Raw genomic sequence first — 23,739 nt, 5'->3', positions numbered from 1 at the left:
TTGACACCCTAACCCTCAGTGTGATGGTATTTGGGTATGGAGCCTTGAGGAGATACTTAGGTTTAGATGAGGATTATAAGGGTGGGACCCTCATTATGAGATTAGTGCCCTTTTTAGAAGAGACACCAGCCAGTTTGCCATTTCTCTCTCTCTCTCTCTCTCTCTCTCCAGACATGTGAGAACACAGTAAAAAGATGGCTATCTGCAAGCCAAGGGAGCTTTGACCAGAACCCTACCATGTTGGCACCTTAATCTTGGCCTCTGGAACTGTGACAAAATAAATTTCTGTTGTTTAAGCCACTCAATCTACAGTATTTTATTGTGGAAGCCTGAGCTGAGTAAGATAGCCTCAAATCTGTAGATCAGTCTGAAGAATACTGCCATCTTAACAATACTAAGATTTCTGATCCATGAAATGAGATTTCTTTTCATTTATTTAGATCTTCTTTAATATTTTATAATTTTCAGAGTATAAATTTTACACTTTTGTTAAATTTATTCCTATGTATTTTATTTTTGACATTATTGTAAATGGAATCATTTCTTAATATTATTTTCAGATTGTTTATTGTAACTGTATAGAAATTCAATTGATTTTGGTATATTGATCTTTTATCCTGAAACTCGGATTAACTTGTTATTTCTAAGAGTTTCTTAGTGCATTCCTTAGGATTTACTATATATAAGATCATGTCATGTGCATATAGAAATAACCTTACTTTTACTTTCTCAATCTGGATGTCTTTTATTTCATTTTCTTACATAACTGACCCAATAGGAACCTGCGGTACAGTGCTGAATGGAAGTAGTAAGAGCAAACATCCTTTTGTTACTTTTGCCTTTATAGGCAGGCAGGCAGTCTTTCACCATTAAGTATGATGTTAGCTATAGGTTTGCCTTTGTTCTAGAAAAATACTTTTGCTGAATACATAATCCTAACTTTACAGTTATCTCTTTCAGTACATACAGGAATTATTCCACTGGTCTCTGGCTTCCTTGTTGCTACTGACATGTTAGCTCTCAGTCTACTTACCATTTGTAGGCAGATGATCTATTTCTTCTCTCTGGCTGTTTTTAAAATTGTCATTTGTCTTTGGTGATCTTCAGTTTCATTCTGATGATGTATACAGGTGGATTTCTTTTATATTTTTCTACTGGGATTTATTAGGTTTCTGGATCCAAGGATTTGTGTCTTTGAACAGTTTTAGAACATTGCATAACTGTCATGACTCCAAATATTGTCCTCCCACTCAGGTATTCTATTACACATCTCTAGAACTCTGATTGAATATACGTCAACCCTTTCCACTATTTTCTTCATGTATAAACTTATCTTTTATTTTTACCACCTTCTTATATTTCTGGACTATATGTATATACCTTTTTCTTGGCTAAATCCTATAGTTCATTAATTCCCTCTTCAGCAACATCTAATCTGCTATATAATCCATACACTGACTTTTAAATTTCAAACATTATATATTTTTATTTCTAAAGTTTTGTTTCTTTTTCAAATCTGCTGTGCTATTTGTTATAATGTGTTGTTTCTTGCTCTTTTTAAATGGCTCTTCTTACCTATTTAAATGTATTCTATGTAGTCATCATATAATGTCAAAAAATACCAATTTATGGGGCGCCTGAGCAGCTCAGTTGGTTAAGCGTCTGCCTTCGGCTCAGGTCATGATCCCAGGGTCCTGGGATCAAGCCCCACACCGGGCTCCCTGCTCAGTGGGGAGCCTGCTTCTCACTCTCCCTCTGCCTGCCGCTCTCTCTCTCTGTCAAATAAATAAATAAAATCTTTTAAAAAAATACAAATTTATGAAGTCTTTGAGGTTCTGATTCTCTCTTCATTGTTTCTGTGGCTCTCCCTCCATTATGATTTGTGTGTTTTTGACTGTAAGTTACTCATTTTGCTGATAATGTTACCCGTGGGAGTTCTTTGAGGTCCGGAATAAAGCTGAGTTCCTCCAAAGAGGAATATCACTTGTTTCTGCCACTTGCCAAGTGTGGGATGACTTTCTTTTAAATTCTGTTTCGCTTTTTTAAAATTTATGCCAATTCATAGCATGAATATAGAACATGAATCCATGTTAAGGGTGGATTATAGGTAGACGTTTTGATACAAGTTTTATTCTCCTCTACCCAGTGCCAAAGTTAGTACAGACGGTTTCATTGCTGTCTCCTTCTCCAGTTTATTTCTCATCCATCCATACATTGAAAGTAAGATTTTCGTAGGGGAAAATTTCAGCTTTACTCAGAGGTCTCCTATTAGATTCCTACTTAGACCGGGCTCTAGCCTCTTCCTATGTCTCCATGATCTATACAGCCATCAAGGCAAAAGCACAAGGTTGCCAAGGTTTAGCATAAACCATTAGGATTAAGTCTGGCATTGGCAGTCACAGGAGGATTTCTGCTTTTATTTTTGTTTTTCACCTCTGCAGATTCTTTCATGTCAGTGCAGTAGTGAATGGTAAAAGAACTACAGAAAAATTCATAGAGATTTTAACTTTTTCAAATGAGGCTATTTAGGGTAACTATAACTGGTTACTGCTGGAAACAAAAATTCTCTCATTTGTTTCACTTCTAAGCAAGTTGACATTGAAAACAGTCAGAAAAGTAAATCTATTTTTTTCCCTTAAAATCTCCATGAAAAGATATTCTACAACCTCCCTGTGGTTGATTGTCAAAATGGCCATATTCTTCCTTTCTCTGCATTCACACCCTTGAAATCTGCAAATCCTCCCACCAAAGGCAAAGTTTATTTCTCCATGATCGTGAACCTGGGTCGGCCACTTGACTCGTTTTGGCAAATGGGACATTGGCAAGTATGACATAAGCTGAGGCTTAAAAAGGTCTTGCTTTCTGAAGCTTGCTCTTTTGCTGTACTTGGAACTCTGAGACCATCATGCAAATGAATCCAAGCCAGGCTGCTGGAGGATGAGAAGCCATATGCAGGCACTCAGCCCAACAGCCTGCCAACCACTGCCAGGTGACCCACCAATATCATTGTGATGAGGCGAGTGGAGACAAGGAGAGCCAGCTCAGCCTGGGAGAACTGCCCTGCCAACCCAGAGGATCATGAGCTAAACAAAAAATTATTTAAACTATTAAATTTTGGTCCCAGCAAAGGGTAACTAACATACTTTCTTAAGAATACAATTGCACAGTCGTAGCTCAAAACTCCTTAGAACAATTTTGTTGTTTTTATCCTTTTTCCTGCCCCAGCTTCTAGTGGTGTAAAAATGGTCACTCGCCAAGATCCTTTCGCAGGTCAGCGTACACTAAAGGGGTTTGCCAAGTCTCAATACAGAATTTAAATCACATCAATTAAAATATATTCCATATGTGCTTCCATTAAAAACATTAGGAAATGTGAATATGTAATTGATTCGCTCAGTGCAGTGTCTAGTGAGATCCTGAGGAAGAAATCCAGAATTTTTCTCAACAGCAGTGTAAGTCAATCTCAGACACATGAGACTGAGGTTGGAAGCAATTACTAAAATGAAAAGATCTGAGGTTTCAATTGACCTTAAATTCAATATACGTCAATTCCGTGGAGTGGCTCCTCAGGAGGTCAATCCAACATCAATCATATTAACAGAAAGGGTACCCCCACTGTATTTGGTGGACCTTGAGAACCATGGTCTGTTCTGGGCACTATCCTTTTAGAATGATAGTGACAAACCAGAATGGATCAAGGAAGACTCCAAGATGATACAAGTTGGAATCATTTCAGATGAGGCTCAAAGTAAGGACCTGCAGTGTAATCAGGTGTGCGGAGACCTGACTACAAGTAGGTGAACGGCAGCCACAGGGAACAGCACACATGCAGTATTGAACAAATCTAGAGCAATCTAGATTGAGAACAAATCTAGAACCAACAGGTGGAAGTTACTGGTTTGGGGTCAAACATTTTCTAAACCCACGGGGCCATCCAACCTCAGAATGGCTGCCTTGTGGAACAGAAAGCCTCAAGAAGTGGAGGCTGGAAAGGCATCTATCAGGGCCAGAGGGCTCCCCGGGCTCTTTCAGCAGAGTCCTTCTTTATTCCTGCTGCTAGTTATCCTGCTTCTTTAGGAACTTGTAATTTAAGAGTCCAGAGGTAACTCAACATCCACCTGCTTCCAAATTACAGACCTTAGTGAAGTCATAATGTACCCTGTTAAACCTCACCTTTGAGGATTGCCACACGGTCATAGAATAGGTGCTCATCTCAGAGCCACACTGAATTGTAGCCAGGACAGCTTGCTCATTCATTCACTCTCAAATTGATTTATAGGCACAAGACAGGAGTCTCTCCAGCTGTGCAGGTTAAGCTTGCAGGATTGCCTTTTTCTTCCTGGGTCAGCACTACCACTCTGAGGTCACCAGCTTCCCTCCCTCCCCCACGTCCCAACTCTTTCCTTCCTCTTCACTCCACACTGCCTAAGGGAGAGTTCTCATAAAGGCTCAAGGAAAGTTTCTTTAGGCCTGCAGAGGTATCGGCCTGTATGTTTTCTGCGTGCCCCTGTGGCATGTCCTATGGGTGAAACCAGGGCCTGCAATCTGACAGGGGCATTGGGAGTCTGGGCCTCCTACCTTGACAGGTGAAGCATCTGATGTGGAAGTGGTTATTGTGGACACGGACCACTTCCCCTTTGCAGGTGTCTCCACACCGGTAGCACTGGATGACATTGGAGCTGCCTCGGGGATTGTAAGGATTCTGCTGATAAGGAACTGCAGAAAGAAACAAAGAGATCACTATCCAGAAGGCCTTTCCTCTTTAGGAACTCTGTTAGAAGACATTATCATAATCCTAACTGGGAGAAAAAGCAGAAAGCGTGCAGGTAATTAGCCAAGTACCTTCAATACATCACCAGGCTGCATGTGCCAAGCCAAGGCACCATCAGGATGTGAGTTCATAAGTCTCCTGAAGCAGGCAGAGACTTACGAGTGAGCGTAACCTTTCTTTGCCATAATAGAGGCCAAATTCACGGAAGATGAAAAGTAAAAGAAGTAGAGTATTTCAAAGTAAATGATCCAGAAATACCATTTCTTGGGTGATTTCTGGATCAAAACCAGGTCCCAAATTTCTCAAAGAGAATTTGGTTTTTGCAGTTGACATGGGTCTCAAAGAATTGGGTGATTGATCCTGCCTCCAACTGGCCTTTGAGCAAAGCAAGTGACATCCCCTCTCTGGGCCTCTAGTTTTGACATCTATGAAATGAGGGTGGTCAGTGGTAGCACAGGCTTTACAAAAGAGGCACAAAGGGGAGGCACTCTAGTTGGAAGGAGGTTGGTGCGGGGACTCATCTTAAAGCTGCCTTTGAGTGGCACTTTCCATAGCACTGAGAAAATGTCAAAAGTATATAATTAAGAAAAAAGATCTGGTAGAGATTAAGAAGGAGCTGAAATCAGTAGAGGTTGGGCATTTGATGATACTGTAGAGCTCTACTAGCTTATGAATCTATTACCCTCTTGCCTAGACTCTCTCATGGCTACTTTTCCAGATCTCCTGTCCCTGAGATATACTTTGCTGGACCACTCTAAAATCTGGTTATCTGGTTTTTAATAATAGTAGGCACCTGCTTAGAATTAAAAAAAAAAAAATCAGGGTTGGGAGGGATATTGACAGCTGTCTGGTCCAATCTCATTATGTATAAGCTACTGAGATAACTTTGCTAATGAGGAACTAAATCTTCTCTCTTGTAGGAAGCCCCTAGGGGGATCAGGAGAGAACTCCTCAATTCCTCAATTTTCAAAGTTGAAGCAACAGTCCAAAATCTTTTGCTCATACCCTATTAGGAGAAGGCTCACTCTTGTCCTGGCTATAAAGATGACCACCTGATTGGAGGGGAATTTGATGTCTACTATTTAGACATGCAGGCTTACTGCCTAAATTTTGAATAAGCATATTATAAATTAATCTGGACTCACATGAACTTTGAACTGCAAAGTAACTTAGATAATACTCGATTCAGGGCTTCTTGACCTAGTGTGGTAGTTGTTAATGGCTGTTCACTGAAAGTTGAATCTTTTATTCTAGGCACAATGAAGGATGGCACATGGTGTCTTGCTTGGCAATGAAATGTGAATGGAAATTATGTGTGTCACTTTCAACTGGAGCCAGTTTGTGATCTGCCATATTGCCTTTTCCATAACCCAGCAACCAGTGATACCCCAGATGGTGTGCAGGATGCATCAGCTTGGATCCCTGATTGAGTCCTGGAGCACAGCTCCAAGGCTAACCCAGGACGAACGTCTATGGTGAGCAAGGAGGAATTTTTGTTGTTATGGCCTTGTTACTGCAGCATATCCTGATGGATACACCTGGGATCTAGTATTTCTAATTAAATATAAAATTTGGTGTTATGTACATTATCCTACAGCTCTCTTCAGATTCTCAAAGATGGCCTCCATAATTGATCTCAGCTGCCTTCCTCCTTTTAAAGACAAGTAACAGAAAAACAGGACTTTTTTTTTTTAAGATTTTATTTGAGAGAGAGAGAGAGAGAGAGAGATTGAGAGGAGAGGGAGAAGCAGACTCCCTGCAGAGCAGGGAGCTCAACACGGAACTTGATCCCAGGACCCTGAGATCATGACCTGAGCCAAAGGCAGATGCTTAACCAACTGGGCCACCCAGGTGCCCATGGACTTTCAATTATCTTCCACTTACAGGTCTCCTGAATCACCAGTGCCCTGTAAGGCAAAAAGCTGGTTACTGAGCCCTGAAAATGTTGAATCTGACAACTCTGCTATCTGAGGTGGGAGATAATATCCTTCTCACAATCTTTGTCTTGAGGAGTCCATGCCCCTTATTCAACTTTTCTCCTGTCTTAAATTTAAGACAAAATTTAAGTGAGTTAGCTAGTTAACAAAATCATTAATTAATTCACTAAATGGGTTAATACATGTAAAGCATTTTGAAAAGTGCATGACGTTCTTCATAAATGTTCACTGGTACCATGATCATCACACCTGCCCCACAGCTCAGAGCAATCCTTCCCCACTCCCAGAATGTCCATAACCATTCATCCTGTCTCCTCTTCTTTCTCTGATTCGTGCTCACCAACCCTGGAAAATATTTCACTCTCCCCTCTCCCACCAATTTGTGAGAAAAATGTAGATCCCGTTTATCTGGGCAGTGTAGTGATCCACAATTGTTGAGGGAAACAAAGCTGGGAGTCTGAAAAACAAGTAAGAACTAACAGGATAATCATCACCAACAGTGATGAGAAGTCTCAAAAGTATCCAAAAGTCCCTCCAGAATCACTGCACGAATTCTCATTTACCTCTTCTAATTTAACCTGCCTTATTGCTCAAGAACCAATTTCCAAGATCAACTCGGTTTCTCCCTGATTTGATTTTCTGGGGGAAATTGATTTGTGATCATGGTCTTCAGTCAATACTCAGCCTTTGAACCATTCAGATAAAAAGGTATAAAATCTGAGTGAGGGGACAGATTAGGAAAATGGGTTTTCTGGGGGCAGAGCTAGTGATGGGCCCCCCAACCCTAACTCTGCCGCTTCCCTCAGGATGAGTGTGCTGCTTTGGTCCTGCTAACTGTGGCTGGAAACCCACAAATGTCTGATATTTGTAAATAATCCCAGAAATAGAAATGCAGCCATTGTTGTGTGAGTTCTTCCAGATTGCGCATATAAACGATGATTACAAAAGGGCAGCAGTGTAGCAAGATTTGAGCTTATAGACGCGTGAAGACCTTTCCTTATCTAGATAGTGCCAACAGGAGCTCTAGGGGTCAAGGGACGCTAGGCTGAGATATGCCATATCTGCTCTTGCCCTGAAAGCCACCTCGTTTCCAACAAGATTTTGTATCCTTGGGTAATTAAATCAACGACATAATCAAACCATACTCTGTGGGTCTAGGTATGTAGAGAAGGTGCCATTTCTTCCCACCAATCTCTAGCCACCCCCCTCCCCCGCAGAACATTGAAATTTTATTGTTGATTTTCTGCTGGTTAGTATTTCCACGAATTTTTATCTCCGAAAGTACTAGAAACCAGCCACGAGTCATGACATTTGCCTTATGTACAAATGTCCCTTGAATTTCAATTGACTTGTACTTGATTTTTGAACAGCTTGTCCCTGACAGCAACATTTTAGAGTAGCCATGGGCCTCAAAGGACATTAGCTTTGCTAAGTTGTGAAATAACCCATGAAGTTACCAAGTTTAGAGATCATGTGATATGTTTCTAAAATGCGTGTAGGGAATCTCTGGCTTCTGTTTAATGTTATTTGGCCAGTAAAGGGCACCTAGGAGAGACATTGACAGTTCCTAGTCTGTAAGGAGTGCTGTCCAATAGACTTCTGAGTATAGAAATGTTCAATATTTACACTGTCCAATATAATAATTACTGCCATATGTGACTGTTGGGCGCTTGAAATATGGCTAGCGTGACTGAAGTACTGAATTCTTAATTTTATCTCATTTTAATTAATATAAATTTACATTTAAATAGCCACATGTGGCTAGTGGTACCATTATTGGACATTACAACTTTATAGATCCACAGACGGAACACCAGGCACTGAGACTAGGGAACAAGAAATGAAGTCTGGTTGAATCCTATGTATATAAAAATAACATGTACAAATTAATTCGGGTGTACCACCTCAGACTTAAATTATTCCTTCTCATCCTTGAAGTGTTTTAAAGTTGTACTCAAAAGCAGTTTGCAATCGGAACCAATTACACACACATTCACCCATCCTGAATTTGATCTAGAAACAAAAGATTCCGAGCAATGAAATAAATACTAATTTTTTTAAAAATCACAATTTTTCAGTTACTGCGAGACTGGACAATCTTAATTTTTCCAAGAATAGAAGCAAGGAAGTCAATTGGCAATGGCTGTCAGTCTACTTTTTTAAGACAGAAAATCAGCTGGCCAATGCCTTTGAGATGAAAAAATGAAGGGTCTGAAACAGACGCACAGCAGACCTTTAGTTCTACGGGAAAACACAACTTAATTCCACGACGAAATTTGCAAGTAAAGCTCTTCCCAAAGGCGACAGAGATCATTTAAAAGTGTTGGAGCCCAACAGCAAATCGGAAGGGGAGGGTGGCTGGCCTCCCGGTAAGCTGAAAGGAGCACGCGAGTCAAAGAGCAAGAAATAAGCTCAGCACCCAGTTCCTGCACCCGGCTTTTCTCCCTCCCTCCGGCTGGCTGCCGCCCCGGTCTCAGGAGTTTCTCGTCGACAAGGCCGGGCTGCCATCAGATTAGTCTCTTTTAAAAGCAGATATTAGCATGCTTCCTCCCTCACAGATAACACGACCTAAGTTACGTTCTCCTTACCGATGTGGTGCCTGCAGGATTGGTCCTTCCTCCCCTGAGGGTGGCCTGACCTTGGAGAAAAAGACGTCCCTCCATTCTAACCGAGTCATCTTTAAAATCGTCTTTAGAAAGTAGAAGCACCTATGCTATCCTGGGGTATAATTAAAAGAGTGACAAAGCTGACTTGGAGACAGCACAACAGCTGTGAAAAATGGCTGGAAGTGTAATAAAAACAGTGGTGCTTCTGGTCGAACAGTGAAACATCAAGCAGGGAGAATCAACCAGTTCCAAAACGAGCTTGCAAACGCCCGGGGCCCTGGGAGGCGGCCGGGTGCTGCCACTGTCACATATCGGCAACTCACGGCTCCATTAGGGCCCAAAGTACCCGGAGTGTGTTCACAGGTATTTCCTAAGTACCGAGCAGGAGAGCCGACTGCGGATCCAGGCATTTCGCGGGTAGAAAGCCGTCTGCCGGGCGCCTGGGTGGCTCAGTCGGTTAAGCGACTGCCTTCGGCTCAGGTCATGATCCCAGAGTCCTGGGATCGAGCCCCGCATCAGGCTCCCTGCTCGGCGGGGAGTCTGCTTCTCCCTCTCCCACTCCCCTGCTTGTGTTCCCGCTCTCACCATGTCTCTCTCAAATAAATAAATAAAAATCTTAAAAAAAAAAAAAAAAAAAAAGAAAGCCGTCTGCCTGCCAGGTTAGGGTGGGGTCTGTATAGAAGAGCCTCTGGTCGTTTACAACATGACCTTGAGTTTGGTTTTGGAGTTGAACCGCGGTCTGCAGCCCTGATTCTGGCTCCGGGGGCAAGACGGCAGTGACATGGGATCCCTGCGCTGAGAGGCACCAGGCGCGGGGGTTCAGGGCGTGGATGCTGGAGTCAGGAGGGCTGAGTCTGTATTCTAGCAATGCTGCCTGCCGGTTGTGTGACCTTGAACGAGTTAAATGCATGACGACACCTGTCTCAGTTTGCTCATCTCAAGAGTGGGAACAATGCAAGTCATCTGTGAGTATTAAATCACTTAAATTATATAAAAGTGCTTGGGACACTGCTTAATAAATAAAAGCAATAATTGATATTAAAGATCTCTGAAGTCACGCACCCCCACCTCCAACTCAATGCAGGAATTCTTTCTGAATTGCGCCCTGCCACTTAACCCCGACTTTGGCTCAAACATCATCAAATCCATTTTGGGACCAGTCCAACTTGGGCAAAGGTTTTCTGGTTTTCCCTCCCTGCTGCTGCTCAGGAAGAGAAACCCCGGCTGCAGCCCGTTCACCACCTTAAAGCAACCTCTTCTTCCCCCCCACCCCCACCATCGCTGAGCTTTCTGTTTATGGGTTTCTGCGGGCTGCAGAGGTGGGTGGCTGACACGCTTTGGATGTATCCTGCAGAGGAATGTGTGAATTGGGTGTTTCCTGTTGTGGGAAACAGAGGTTATGATCTATGTTTTCCTGAGGCGGTGTATTTTGGGCACATCTGCTGTTTCCAGGGGGACGTGTTGGCGTGTCAGTCGTGTGTGCATACTTAGAAGAGGTGAGTGATTTGTTTTCTGAAAACTCTGCTAGGGAGACCGTGAGAGCTGCTTTTGGTAACCCCTAAGGGCCCTGTGTGTGTATCTCATTTTGTCATGACATCTGTGTTCATCGTGCGGATCCCTGGTACCCATCAGATCTCCCTGGACTGGGAGGTTACCTAATACAGGAGATTGGGAGCCTCGGGGCAGGGACCATGCGTGTCCTGTCTGCCTCTGCACTGTCTGTGCCAGGCGTGTGAGTGCTCAATGAGTACTTGATGGATACATACAAGAACGAATAAGATGAGTCCCATGCTTTCATTTAGCAAATGAGCAGGCTGAGGCCCAGAGGGAGAGGGAGAGAACTTAGGCTTCCGGCGTCATTGTCTGAGGCTGTGTGTTCTAGGGTAACAGGATAAAAGAGAGCGCAACCTGCAGCATGGCCCACGAGTCACAGAAAGGTGAGGGAGAGAGTTCACTGAAGAACATATTTCCATAAATCTGGAGTCATGCTGAGGCTTAGCATTAGCCTAGGTGGGCTGAGGGGGTGCAGGTCAGTGGTCCAAGATGCAGAAGCATAAGGAGGGAGCTCGGAATGAAGCCATGCATGAAGAGTGAGCAGGGGCAAATGCCCAAAGAAAGGCCTGGAAGGATAAGAGATAGTATTTGCAGAGTGGGTTACTCCGTCAGGAACTGGGCTCAGCAGCATACATATGCCATCTCACTGAGCTCTACTAATTCAGGAGGGGCGGGTATTATTACCCTATTTTACAGATGGGGAAGCTGAGGCCCGAAGAGCTGAGGTCCCTTGCCCACGGCCATACCATTAGTAAATGGCAGAAGGAGGCAGTTCTCACCACGAAGCTCTACTGCCTGCCATGTAGAAGTGCCAAGGGCGGGGGTGGGGGGGTCCCTCTGGGGAGGGAGTGGGCTTAAGGGAGGCTACCAGGGGTATCTGATTACCCCCCCCCCAGTAATCATCCATCCATTATCCAGCTGGTTTAAAATATGTACATAAATTTCACACAGACTGAAGAATAATGCTTGTGGGGTACAGACCAGGAAACTGGGCGCAGTAATTGAGCATCTGTGGCTGAGGAGGAGGATGAAGGAGCCGTGATGGCTGCCCCCGGGGCCAGGGGATGGCCGCCTCGAGCCCCTTCCCTGGCCCCGGATGGACGGCCAGACAGGTGTGTGTGTGCTGGCAGGTGCCGCAGGTGCTGGCAGGTGCCGCAGCCCTGGCCACGCTTTCCCGTGTCAGCAACACGGTCTGTCACCCCAAGATGCTACTGTAAAACTTTTGCCGCCACAGAAACTCTTCCCCAGCCTCTCTCTCTGCCAGGCTCAGCAGCGTGCTCCGTGGTCACTGAGTGAAGCTGGCAACATGGCTCGAGCCACCTTCTCCCAAAATGTGCTGTCAGGACACGTGTCAGAACGGCAGGCTCTTGGCCAGACAGACGGCTCTAGCCCGACAGCCAGCTACCGCATGACGGCTCCCGCCGACGGACCTGCTAGACCCAGCTGCTCCCTTACCCTTAGCATGACCAGGGCCCCAGGCGAGGAGGCCTGCCCCACGGCCCGCGGCTGGAAGGTGTTCTTCACGTGACAGTGAAGTCACTCGCTAAAATGGGAACTGCATGTTCGTTATTGATTTGGTAAATTCAGAAAGCTGGTCTAGATACAGAGTCATAGAATTAACTTCCCACTTATTTCTATGTTCATCTTATCATTGTGAAAAAAAAGAAAAGAAAAAAAAGAAAAAACCTGTATACTTCTGATTGAATTCAAAAAAACACTTCAAGATAAAAAAAAAAAAAAAAAAGCCCTCAATTCTTTCTTATAAGTCAGCGTGGTTCCTATTTCAAGATAAGCAGAACTAAGTTGCAGCCAGTTTGTGCCCCCATCCTGCTCTTCACTGGGGGTCTGGTCCAGGGCTCAGCCCAGCGGGGGCAGCACGGGCCTCTTTTCTAAGGACTCAAATAGATCTGTGTTCTCATTTCTTTCTCTGAGATTCTCCTCCCCACCTCTGGGCCAGGGAATCATTTTTGTTAGCTGGGGGTAAAGGAGCCCTTTCTGCCCTCTCTAGCTTACACTTTCTCTAGAATATTTAGCTTTGTAATGGATCCTTTCTGTTTTGAGGGCACAGACTTGAAATTCAAAAGCCAGGAAGCGATCTCTTTTGTCTCTGCCTTCGGCTGCCCATCCTGGCCCTGAGGCCTCCCTCCCTGAATAGAGGGGGAAGGAGCAAGACGGGTGGCTGAAGGAAATACCAGTTAATATTTCAAGAATATCATCTTGCTACACTGGGGCATGGGGTTTTAAAAATCTGATCTAGAGCTAAGGGTTAGTTGAGACCTGATGGAGAAGGGGAAAATCCCTAGCGTATCTGGCATTTTTCCCACTAGGGGCTGCCTCCTGTCAATCAACACCAAATCTCTTGTCTCTGCTGACTCTGTTCCTCACTACCTTTACCAAGCCCCCAGTCAGGGACCCTGAGGGGCTGTAAGAAGAGCCCAACACTAACATGAATTAGGCAATTACTTTGTGCCAGGCCCCTTGCTAAGGGCTTCATACCCACCATCTCATTGAATTCTCTCGGCCCCAGGAGACAGATACCATAGGATCCCTCTTTTATCTATGGGCAATCTGAGGCACAGAGAGGTTCATTAATTTGCCTGAAGTCACACCACATGTAAACGTTGGAGCTAGGGTTTGGACAGGCACTGTAGATCTAGAAGAGGCTTGATTTTTCCCTCCCAGGGGGCATTCCCAGCTGGGCCTCCTTCTGCCCAGTGTATCCCAAGGGAAAGAAAGGGACCTGCCCAAGCATTGCCAGCAGGCAGCATGGGGCTGCCCTGCACTGGGGCCTTGAGGCACCCTTTCCAGCATCTCTACAGCTTATCTGAAAATACAATTTGGGTTTCGAATGAGGTCCTGGAAGCCATGTTGGAAGTAGAGAACTCCAGGAAACCAGCAATTGTCTTGTGCTCTGAGTGACTCAGTCTCTTGGCCTCTGAGCCAGAGGTTTGAATACTTATACAATGTTTGCTTCCTGAGGAGGGCAGGCCATCAGGCTCTGAGATACTGTTGAGAAATGCAAGAAACATCAGCTGTCACCCGGGCTCCCCTTGACTCACGGGTTTTTAACATCAGAGCGGAAGGCATATAGAAAACATTGCCTAGAGGTTTCTTTTTTGTTTTCTTTTTGTTGTTGTTGTTGTTTTAAAGCTTCAAACCCTTCCTTGAAATGATGAAATGGCCTCCAGGTTGAACTGATTCCATCATAAACCATGCATGGAATGCAAACATCCGGTGACCTGGTGGGCATTCAGGGACATCCCCTAGACCAGGGAATGCTTGCATTGCATGGGGCTCCCAGACATGCTTTACTTGGGCAGCCTGGTGTTTGTTTCTAAATCCTTCCACATCACCACGGTTCTTACCTCTTCCTTTTTGCCTCACCCCTGGCCAACTTCTCTCCCACACTGCCAGGCACTTAAAGGCCCCGCCTGGGGCCCACAGAGTTTCTGTGATTGAAGAGGGGTAGGGCCTGACGTGGAGCTACTTCTGAATCCCTTTCTCTCCAAGCTGCCCCCCAGGGCACCTTCGGCTCCATCTCCTCCACAGAAACACCTTTACAGATGCAACCCTGAGGCTCAGAGAGGGGAGAAACCTGCTCAGAGTCCCCATCATGCTGGCTGCACCAGGACCAGCAGGGAAATGCTCTGGCTTCAGATCAGGACAGTTTGCCTCAGAGGAGGCCAAAATGAGGTGAAAGTGACCCATGTCAGGGGATTCTCAAAGCCATCCCAAGCAGCCTCAATGCTCAGAGGGCAGAGGTGCCCCGGAGGCCCCTCTTTCATGTCCAAAGTGCTTGTCCCATTGCTCCAAGTTCTATAGGGCTCTCCTGGATGACCTCTGCCACCATCCATTCACCTATGAGCATGATTACTCCACAGTAGCATCCCCCCAGCCCCAAATCTGAGCTGTCAGTCAGGTCCTCCTTTCCACAGGCTGAGAGGATGGCTCACCATCATCCCACTGTGTTCCATCTCCTCCCTCCCTCCTTCTTTCTTTCTCTCTCTCTCTCTCCTTTTCCCTTTCTTCCTTCCCTCCTTCCCTTCCTCCTCAGTCCTACCAAGATTTCTGCTGATACCTGGTTCTTCCCTGAGAGGTGGAAGCGGTTATTTTGCATGAGGCCTCGGGCAGGACACGCCCCATTCCTGGGTCACTGTCTTCCCATCTAAAAAGAAAAAGGTTTGCATTCTTGGATCTCTCAGTTTCCTTTCAGATTCAATATTCTATGCATATTAAACAAGGCTGAAACACAAAAGGCCTTCAGGGGCCAGGCAGGTAATGTTAGTGGAAAATCAATCCAAGGGGACAAACCGAGGAGATTGGCTCACCTAAAGGAGAAGCAGCTGCTGGGTCCCGGGGGATTACTGTCCTGCAAAAACATGTTAAGGTCCCCAAAAGGCTTATCTGTGGGGGTGTATTCTGCCTGTGGGCCACCAGTTTGGGATCTCTGCATCCAGACAGATAGATGACCACAAAGTCACTTCCAATTACCATTTGAGAAGTCACATGCTCACCATATGCCTGTAGGATCTGGAAGAACAGAATATTCCTAAAATGAGGTCTTGCAGAGCCCCAGGCTGGATAAAGGAGCACCATACAAGCCTATCACTCTCAAGGTCTCTGCGACATTATTCAGCGACAGGCAAAGGTTTTCAATTTTTTTTGACCATGAACTACTAGACAAAATTAATTTTGCAAAATGACGCAGTACACAAATATGTGAAACAAAAGTTTCACAAACAAACTTATTTTTAGTACACATGATATGTCCTGATATTTTTCTTTCTCTATTCCCTTCTAATACCTCATGCCATTTCATTAAAAAATGTTTGCAACCTAATAATATATATAAGATCAGAAGTGAAAAGAATGATAGAGATCATCCTAGGTTTGCACGGTCCCATATGGTAATGATTCTTTATATGTGGCTATTCAAATTAAAATTAAGTAAAATTAAAAATCCCATTTCTCAGTCACACTAGCCACATTTCAAGTTCTCAATGGCCAGCACTGGGCAAGTGGCAATTATAACAGATAGCACAGAAATAGAACATTTTCACTAGTGCAGAAAGTTCTATTAGCCATCCTCATCTACAACAAGCCTCACAGTTTTGCCAATGAGGAGACCAAGGTCCACGGCCCTTCAGAGAGATGCATTTGAAATTGTGGACAAAAGGGTTGGGGACAAATGGATGTAGCCTCATAGAGGAATAGAGGAATAAGATGAAGAGTGGCCCCTTGCACATTTATCCTCACAACAGGACCCACAACTCAAAGGCCACATCCTGCAGTCTATACCCAAAGTGGTGGATCAGAACCTTAACCCTCACAGAAAAACAGAACCAAATTTTTCTTGCTATCCATGAAATTTATGGAGTGGCTTCTGTGAGCTGGAGAGAGAACAGGTTATGGAACCTGTCAAATCTGGGTTCAAATCCAGACTTCCTCTTACAGGCTCTATGAGATTAAGCCAAATGCCATGTCACTGAGCCTTAGCTTCCCGATCTGTAAAATGGGAATAATATATTTGCCTTTCAGAATTTCTGAATGGAGAAGAAGTGGTGTACACATAGTGCCTTTCTTTTCTTTTCTTTCTTTCTTTTTTTTAAGATTTTATCTGAGGGAGACAGAGCACAAGCAGGGGGAGAGGGAAAGGGAGAAGCAGACTCCCCGCTGAGCACAGAACCTGATGCAGGGCTTGATCCCAGGATACTGGGATTATGACCTGAGCTGAAGGCAAATGCTTACCCAACTGAACCACCCAGGTGCCCCAACATAAAGCCTTTCTTCATGGAAGTGTTTTTGCCCCATCACCTGGTACATTGCAAGAGCTAAGCTGAAGCCTGCTGTAATGATCATGATCATGATAATGGAAGCAGCAGTAATGATAACAAGATGAAGCTAAATATTGTAGAGATGTAAAACTAAAGTAAATACATCTCCCACTCCAAAGGAAATTCCAGGATGGAGCAGGGAAGATTTTTTTTTTTTAATTGCATCATTAATGCTACACCCAGTCCCTGGGACTAGTAAGCACTCCATTCATACTTACCAAATGAATGAATAATGATAATACGTCCCTAAATGCTACAGCCTCAGGTAGAGTTTGGTAAGAGAATCAGAGAGATCCAAAAATGGAGTGTTAACATTTTTATGAATTCTTTTTTTTTTTAAGATTTATTTATTCGTTTTAGAAACAGAGAGAGAAAACACCAGTGGGGGGAGGGGCAGAGGGAGAGGGAGAGAGAATCCTCAAGCAGACTCCCCACTGAGCGCAGTGCCCAAGGTGAGGCTCCATCCCGGGACACTGAGATCATGACCCGAGCGGAAATCAAGAGTCCCTGCCTCAACCCACTGAGCCACCCAGGCGCGCCACGAATTATTTCTGATGGAAAAGGGGAGGAGAGAGAAAGAACAGAACTGGAGGCGGCACCATTTTGTATTTGATAGTAGGTTGTTGACACATGGTACCTGGGACGAGGAAGTCAAGACTCGATAAGTAACCAAGAAAGAGACAGAATAAAAAGACTAACAGATAATTAGGAAGAAAGATGAAGAATACACTTCCTTTTGAGATAAAAGTTTTATAAAAACAAAGATCCTCCCCACCAAAAGTCAACAGGCAACAGCTGCTTTTTGTCTTCAGGAAACAAACCATTGTTTGAAGTTGAAAATTGAACCTGTTTAGTCTGGGGGATGAGGGGGAAATGTTTACTTTCTGTGTGTATCAGCAAGTAGTTCTCAATTATCATTTGGCCCGTGTAGAATGCCCTGCAAACAGCTTTTTCCATCCGTAAATGTAGTGGACATCTGGTGTTTTGCCTGCTCAGCATCTGCTCAGCTTCTTCTGGCAACACAACCTCTTTTTCCCGGGGGGAACCCAATCCGTGGAGTTCGGGTGGGCTGACCCTCTTCCAACACAGGATCGGAAAGTAGCCCGGGCCCGGCCAGTCAGAGGACCCCAATTCTCTTCCACATGATTGGCAGGCACATGACCACGTCATCTCCGGGGTTTTTCTACAGGAGCTGTTGGAGGAACCATCTGGGTGGCTAAGGTGGGAGGAGGTGGTCTGGGGCTCCTGCTGCCATCTTGCTCCCGCCATGTTGGGAGAGCCTACTAGAGACGGAAAAAGAGAGTGAACAGGTTCCTGAATCCATCACTTGAGTCTGTGGATCCAGATGGGCCTGAAGTCACTGGCACTTCTGAACTTCCCAATTATATGAACCAATATAGCACAGTCCCTTTCTAAAAAAAAATATGAGTTAGTCTGAGTTGCAGTTTTGTCACTTGCAGTTGACTACTTTGTCTTAATTAATCACAGTTTTCCCTCTAAATCATCATCTGCTATCAATTTAAGTTAAACACATTCCAGGACCATTTCATGCTGGACCTCATCGATCTAACACGACTCACAGCATCTAGCTGAGGACACAAGGACAGACGGACGAGGTGGACATGGTCCCTGTCCTCATGTGACACACTCCGGTAGGGAAAACAGCTGGTAAAATGCTCCAAGAGAGGAAGAGGGGTCTGTTGCCGGCTCAACAGCCATGCATCTCTTCGTCTGCTGACAGAACTTTTCTCTCCTGGAGGAAATCCACTTTTGCTTATCCTCCCCTGAGCAGCCACGTCTTCCAGTCTTTACCCGGGGAGGGAATCTTGATTGGTGAAATTAATTCCTTTGCCAACTCACTGACCTAGGCAAAGGCATGTGATCTACTCCTGGCCAATGAGACACAAAGGGAGGGCAGGTGGAAGGGGAAGGTTTTCTATGCTCTTCCTAGCCTCTGGAGACTTTTGTCCACCTTGGATGCTGGAACCGCAGCCCTGCTGCCCACAATGGATCCTGAGGGGAGCCACCTGAATTGTGAAGCGTCTGGGTGCTTGAGGATAATGCTGAGCCTCTAAGTCAACCTGCCTTGGATCTGCCCCTCTTTGGCTTCTCTATTCTATGAAATAAACATGGCTAGACTCTTTAAGCTATTTTATTTGGGTGCTGTCGCTTGTTGCTGTGGGCACTCTTTGGAACCAAGGGGGCTAAGCTATGGAGCATCCAAGCAGTCAGGGAAAGTTTCTGGAGCCACTCTGGAGATCAAAAAGTTAGCTGAGCGGAGGGGGGATGAGACAAGGTGGTTGTAGAGTGGAAGTCAGTGATGGAAGTGAACTGGGAGCAAATTTCGTCATGGTGGTGCTTTTTGCTGTATGAGTGTTTCTCAAAGTGATCAGCTAACCACCTGCTTCAGAGTCACCTGGGGACTGTTATGGATTGTCAAAATGCAGATTCCTGGGCTTTACCCCATACCTACTGAATCAGACTTTAAATTTTAAACAAGCTCTTCTGGAGAGTCTTTTGTTTACGGAAGGCTGAGAACCCTTGGGTTAGTGACTAGCAGACTCACACACTCTCTGGCACCGAGACGAGAATTTTAGAAATCTTGATATCTGATACTAGTGCATATCAAAAGTGTTGTCACAGATGACTTGATGCCAATATCCTTCTGAGCATTACAAAGTATATTTTCTCCGATGTGTTTGCCAATCTTCACAAATGTTTAAGTCATCTGGCAATGAAATAATGTCCTAATACAAGTAGATTAAACATCCATTTAATTTACGCAGCCCCTTTCTTTTCTCAAGTTGTCATTCCTTTTAGGAAGAGCTGTTTCTGGTCTGTTATTAGAGCCATCCCCCGTCAGGCAGAGATGAACAGTGGTGGCTGGGTGGGCAGAGACATGAGCAAAGGGGTTTCCTCTCTTTCCAGTGTGTTCTGAGGAATGCACTTTGAGGTCTCAGAGCCAGCTTAGAATGTGTCATTTGTCCAAACCAGAGTCAGTTCTTCAATATGATGAACGCTGAATGTGTGGGTTTGTTGAAACTCTCATGGTCAATCCACTATCAAGGCATATAGATGGATCTTTTACTGAGCTCCCCACTTCAGCCTTTTCTCTCCCTCTCTACCAGCCCTGTCCCAGCCATAAGCATCTCTCACTTAGACCATCTCAGTGACCTTCCTACCACATATCTTTTCTCGACCTCAAGGAGGGGCAATTCCCTGATGCCCCTGACCCTACCCACTGGGGGGCATTTCAGTGTCTTGACATCTTATCTCATGGTTTTGTATTTCAATAGCATAGTCAGGACTAGAACCCAGGACTTCTGATGCCAAGTCTAGTGTTCATGCTATGGCGGCAGGATCCGCTGCACCAGAAAAAAGGTCTGAACTTAGAGGAGAATGGACTGGGTGGAGTGAAATGGAAATGGGCAGTGCAGGCAGGAGAGCCAAGCCGACCGTGTGAGCGGGGAGAGAGTTCAGCAACAGGGGGTGCAGTCAACCTGACCAGAGCTGCATACAGAGAGAACACAGTCCCTTTGGATCCCATGAGCAGCTACTCAAAGGTCAGGAGCCAACAGATTCCTGCTTAACTTGAGCTAATCTGAATTTGCAATCTAAGAGTTCTTGCAAATACAGTCTGAAGGAGGGGCTTAAAATTTTGCCCCACGGTAGCAGCGCGAAAGCAGCCACAGACAATAGGTAAATAAATGGGCCTGGCTGTGTTCCAATAATACTTTATTTACAAAGATAGGCAGTGGGCCAGAACTGACCTCTGAGCCCTCATTTGCCCAGCCCTGCTATAGAATCATTCAGTGGGCTAGCAGAAGTGTGTGTGTGTCTATGCCCGGGGTCCTGATGCCGCCCACCTTGCAAGGCCAGCTCAGAGGCGCTCTGGCTGGGTATTAGACTAGATGATTTGAAAGATCCCCACCCACTATGAGATTCAGGGATGCTTTGGCCTGATTTTCCCTCAAGGGTATAGAGGTAGAATCTCCACCTCCAATTCAAGCTATGTTTGGAATGGAAATTATCCTCCAACGAAATGCCTCCAATCGTAACTGCCAGTTCTGTAACTGAGCATATGTTGGTGGAAACTTCAATTCATAGCGAGCCAGTTACAATGCAAGGAAGGGACAGCAAGCAGATCTTTCGAGTTAAGAGTCCAGGCTGTTAATTACGTTTGTAAAAGAAATACATAAACATGCAGATGGCAATTGTAGTAAACATGATCATCTACATATAAATATAAAAATTCAACCCACTCCTCAAGGCCTATCTCGTATGCAACATACTTTTAGAACTATTTCCAGATCCTCCCCTCACTCTCCTCTAAATATGAGCTCTCTTCTTTAAAAACTCATGGCATACACTTATGACTAAGCAGTGGTTCTCAAACTTGAACTTGCATCACAGTCCCCAAATGTCTTGTCAAAACAGATTGCTGGGCCCCACCCCCAGGGTTTTCTGTTGAATAGGTCTGGGGTGGGGGCTGACAATTTGCATTTCTGACAAGATCTAACCGGTGATGCTCCTGCCATTGATGTGGGAAGAGCCACAGACCCAGACGGTTTCCTACCTTACGACAGTGTCACTTTTGCGCTTGCTTTATTTCCCTTAGCAGATTTTAAATTACTTGAGGAGAAATGCTACAGTCTGGAGGATTCTTGTGGGTCCTGGACAAACATTTAGACCCACCCATGGGATGAGATGAGGAGTTACGTTTCTGGTCAGGATGAACTTGAGAGCTGTTTCCTGTAACAGGTATTTCTTGAACCCACAAAGAAGGCAAATGCAACAGACTTTCTCCCAAGAAGTAACCAGTAGCCAGTACAGGAAATTTCTGCGGCTAACCCACGCTGTGATAGAAATCACAACATGGTCAAGTTCAACATTCTGGTGGAAGACCAAAACCCAAACGAAATCCATCAAATGGTTATACAACTTTTCCTATACACAATGTGGTTACTGGGTGTGGGGGGGGGGGAGGGGTGAACAATGACAACAGAAACGCTAAAGCTTATCTCAATACCCTTTATAAGGAATCCAAAAATAAAAGTACGTTGGTAATCAGAATGTGGCTATATTTGAAGTCAGGGACTAAAGAGATGATGAAGTTAAAATGAAGTCATCAGGGTGAGCTCCCATCTAATAGGACTTGATGTCCTTATAAGAAGAGGAGATCAGGACATAAGCATGCACAAGGGAAGACCGAGTGAAGACACAGGGAGAACACAGCCAGCCGTCTACAAGCCAAGGAGAGAGGCCTCAGAAGAAACCAACCTCGATGTCCCCTTGATCTGAGACTTCCTGCCTCCAGAACTATTTCTCCTATTTAAGCCACTCGTGTGTGGTATTTTGTTATGGTAGCCCTAGCAAATTAATACAGGCTCCAAAGCAGTATTTTAGATAGTTTAAAGGGTATAAAAGCTGCCAGGGTATCAAGACTATGTAATGCCCCGCACTGTCTGAGCCCTGACATCTCTTGCCCGGAGGATCCCAGTAGGTCCAGACTGGACTTTTCCCCCACTCACTCTCCACACAGGAGACACAGCGATGCTTTCAAAATACAAATCAGACGATGCTTAACCTTGACTCCCATCACTGCCAATGGCATTTAACACCATTCAGTGGCTTCACTTGGCGTTGGGATAAAGCCAGACTCCTTGCCGTGGTCTGCAAGGCCCTGCGTGGCCTGGTCCCCCACCAGCTTCCCCATCTCCTCTCAGACCCCTCTCCCCCTCCAGCAGCATGTGGCAGCCACACTGGCTTGCTTGCTTTTTCCTCAAGTGCATCCTGCTCTCTCTCAATGCCACAGATTCCAGTGGGAAACGGACAGACCAGAGGTGCTTCCACATTCGGACGGGTGACGCGCCTTGGAAAATGCATCTCGAGGCAGATGGCTTCCAGCAGGATGACGTCCTGACCAGTCTTGCCCCACTGCCTTCATCAGGCTAGTCACCAGCAGAAATTGTCCAAAGAGCAGCTGAAAAGTGTCAGAGCTTTGAGCAAGGGTGCAGTAAAAGTTGAGGCCTGCTGAGATGTACGCAGGATGTCCTTCCCGAACTAGACACGGGCGTCATCAGGCACCACTCACCTGGGAATTGTAAAAGGAGCTGAGGGGTGAAATTCTGGGCCTGGTGGCCAAAACAAGGCACCTGCTTTCACGGGCATGATGAAAGGGTTCTTTCTTTTTGGTCTGGCTTGCCCATTGCCCTTCTAGACACAAAGAGAAGAGCAAAGCCTCTCTCCTGTGCTCACTGTCCTATGTCCTCTTTTTATCATCACTTAATTATAGAGACCGTGCTTTCTGAATGAGAGACTGAACTGCACAGTTGGACGCACGGTGTAACAATGGGATGAAATATTTAAAATGAGGACAATTGTACATAAGGACCCACAATGGACTGACTCTTTTTACCTTGCCCCATTTACCTATAACCCAAATAAAGCTTGATTTGCCTTGTGCTCAACTGCTGTGCAGAACTGTATTAAATTTTAATGATGAAAAGAAACATAGCCAGCAACCAAAAGTAACAACAACAACAACAACAATAATAATAATAATAAAAAGCCAAATATATGCTGGCTTCTCTTTCAAAGACTAGCCAAGGGAAGAAGCTAGCAAAACAGAGGCTAACTCAAAGGTTTTCTCATTCCCTGCTTTATTTGACTGTCACCCAACACGGGAGTCAGGAGAGGTGAGGGTCATGTTGCCTGTTTTATGGATGAAAAACTGAGGCTTAGGGAACTGGAGAGATGTGTCCAGACTTCTACACACGCCTTCTGACCCTAGTTCAGTGAGGTTTCTTTTCTATGCTTGCGTGCATGTTGCACACACACATACACACACATACTCGCACACAAACCACTAGACTCCTTTTCCACTATTCTGCATCCTAAAATACTGTTTTTTATTTCCTGGGACTAATGTCAGCAAAAATGGTGATTGCCAATATAAGCTCAAGAAATCCTAAGAGATTCGTTAACATTTGGTTCTCAAACCCCAGTTGAATGTGTTGCTCAGATAAGAAGGAGCA

The 23,739-nt window shown here is 45.0% G+C and overlaps 1 protein-coding gene across 7 annotated transcripts in view; it reads right to left on the bottom strand.

Annotated features, from left to right (window-relative positions):
- Nucleotides 1-23,739, bottom strand: part of ABLIM3 (actin binding LIM protein family member 3) — a 108,795-nt gene that overhangs the window by 66,559 nt on the left and 18,497 nt on the right. For 6 of the 7 annotated variants that reach the window (XM_034999526.1, XM_034999520.1, XM_034999521.1 and 3 more), the window contains exon 2: nt 4,579-4,716. In XM_034999526.1, coding sequence (XP_034855417.1) covers nt 4,579-4,716 — 138 coding nt within the window. Of the gene's footprint in view, nt 1-4,578; nt 4,717-14,946; nt 15,034-23,739 lie in introns of all 7 variants that reach the window. The other variant, XM_034999525.1, reaches the window with a different exon arrangement.

Source organism: Mirounga leonina, unplaced genomic scaffold (genome assembly GCF_011800145.1).
Source record: "Mirounga leonina isolate KUSES-001 unplaced genomic scaffold, KU_Mleo_1.0 Mir_99, whole genome shotgun sequence".
Lineage (NCBI taxonomy): Eukaryota > Metazoa > Chordata > Mammalia > Carnivora > Phocidae > Mirounga > Mirounga leonina.
The sequence above is the reverse complement of the archived record's forward strand: the minus strand, read 5'-3'. Positions and strand labels throughout refer to the sequence as shown.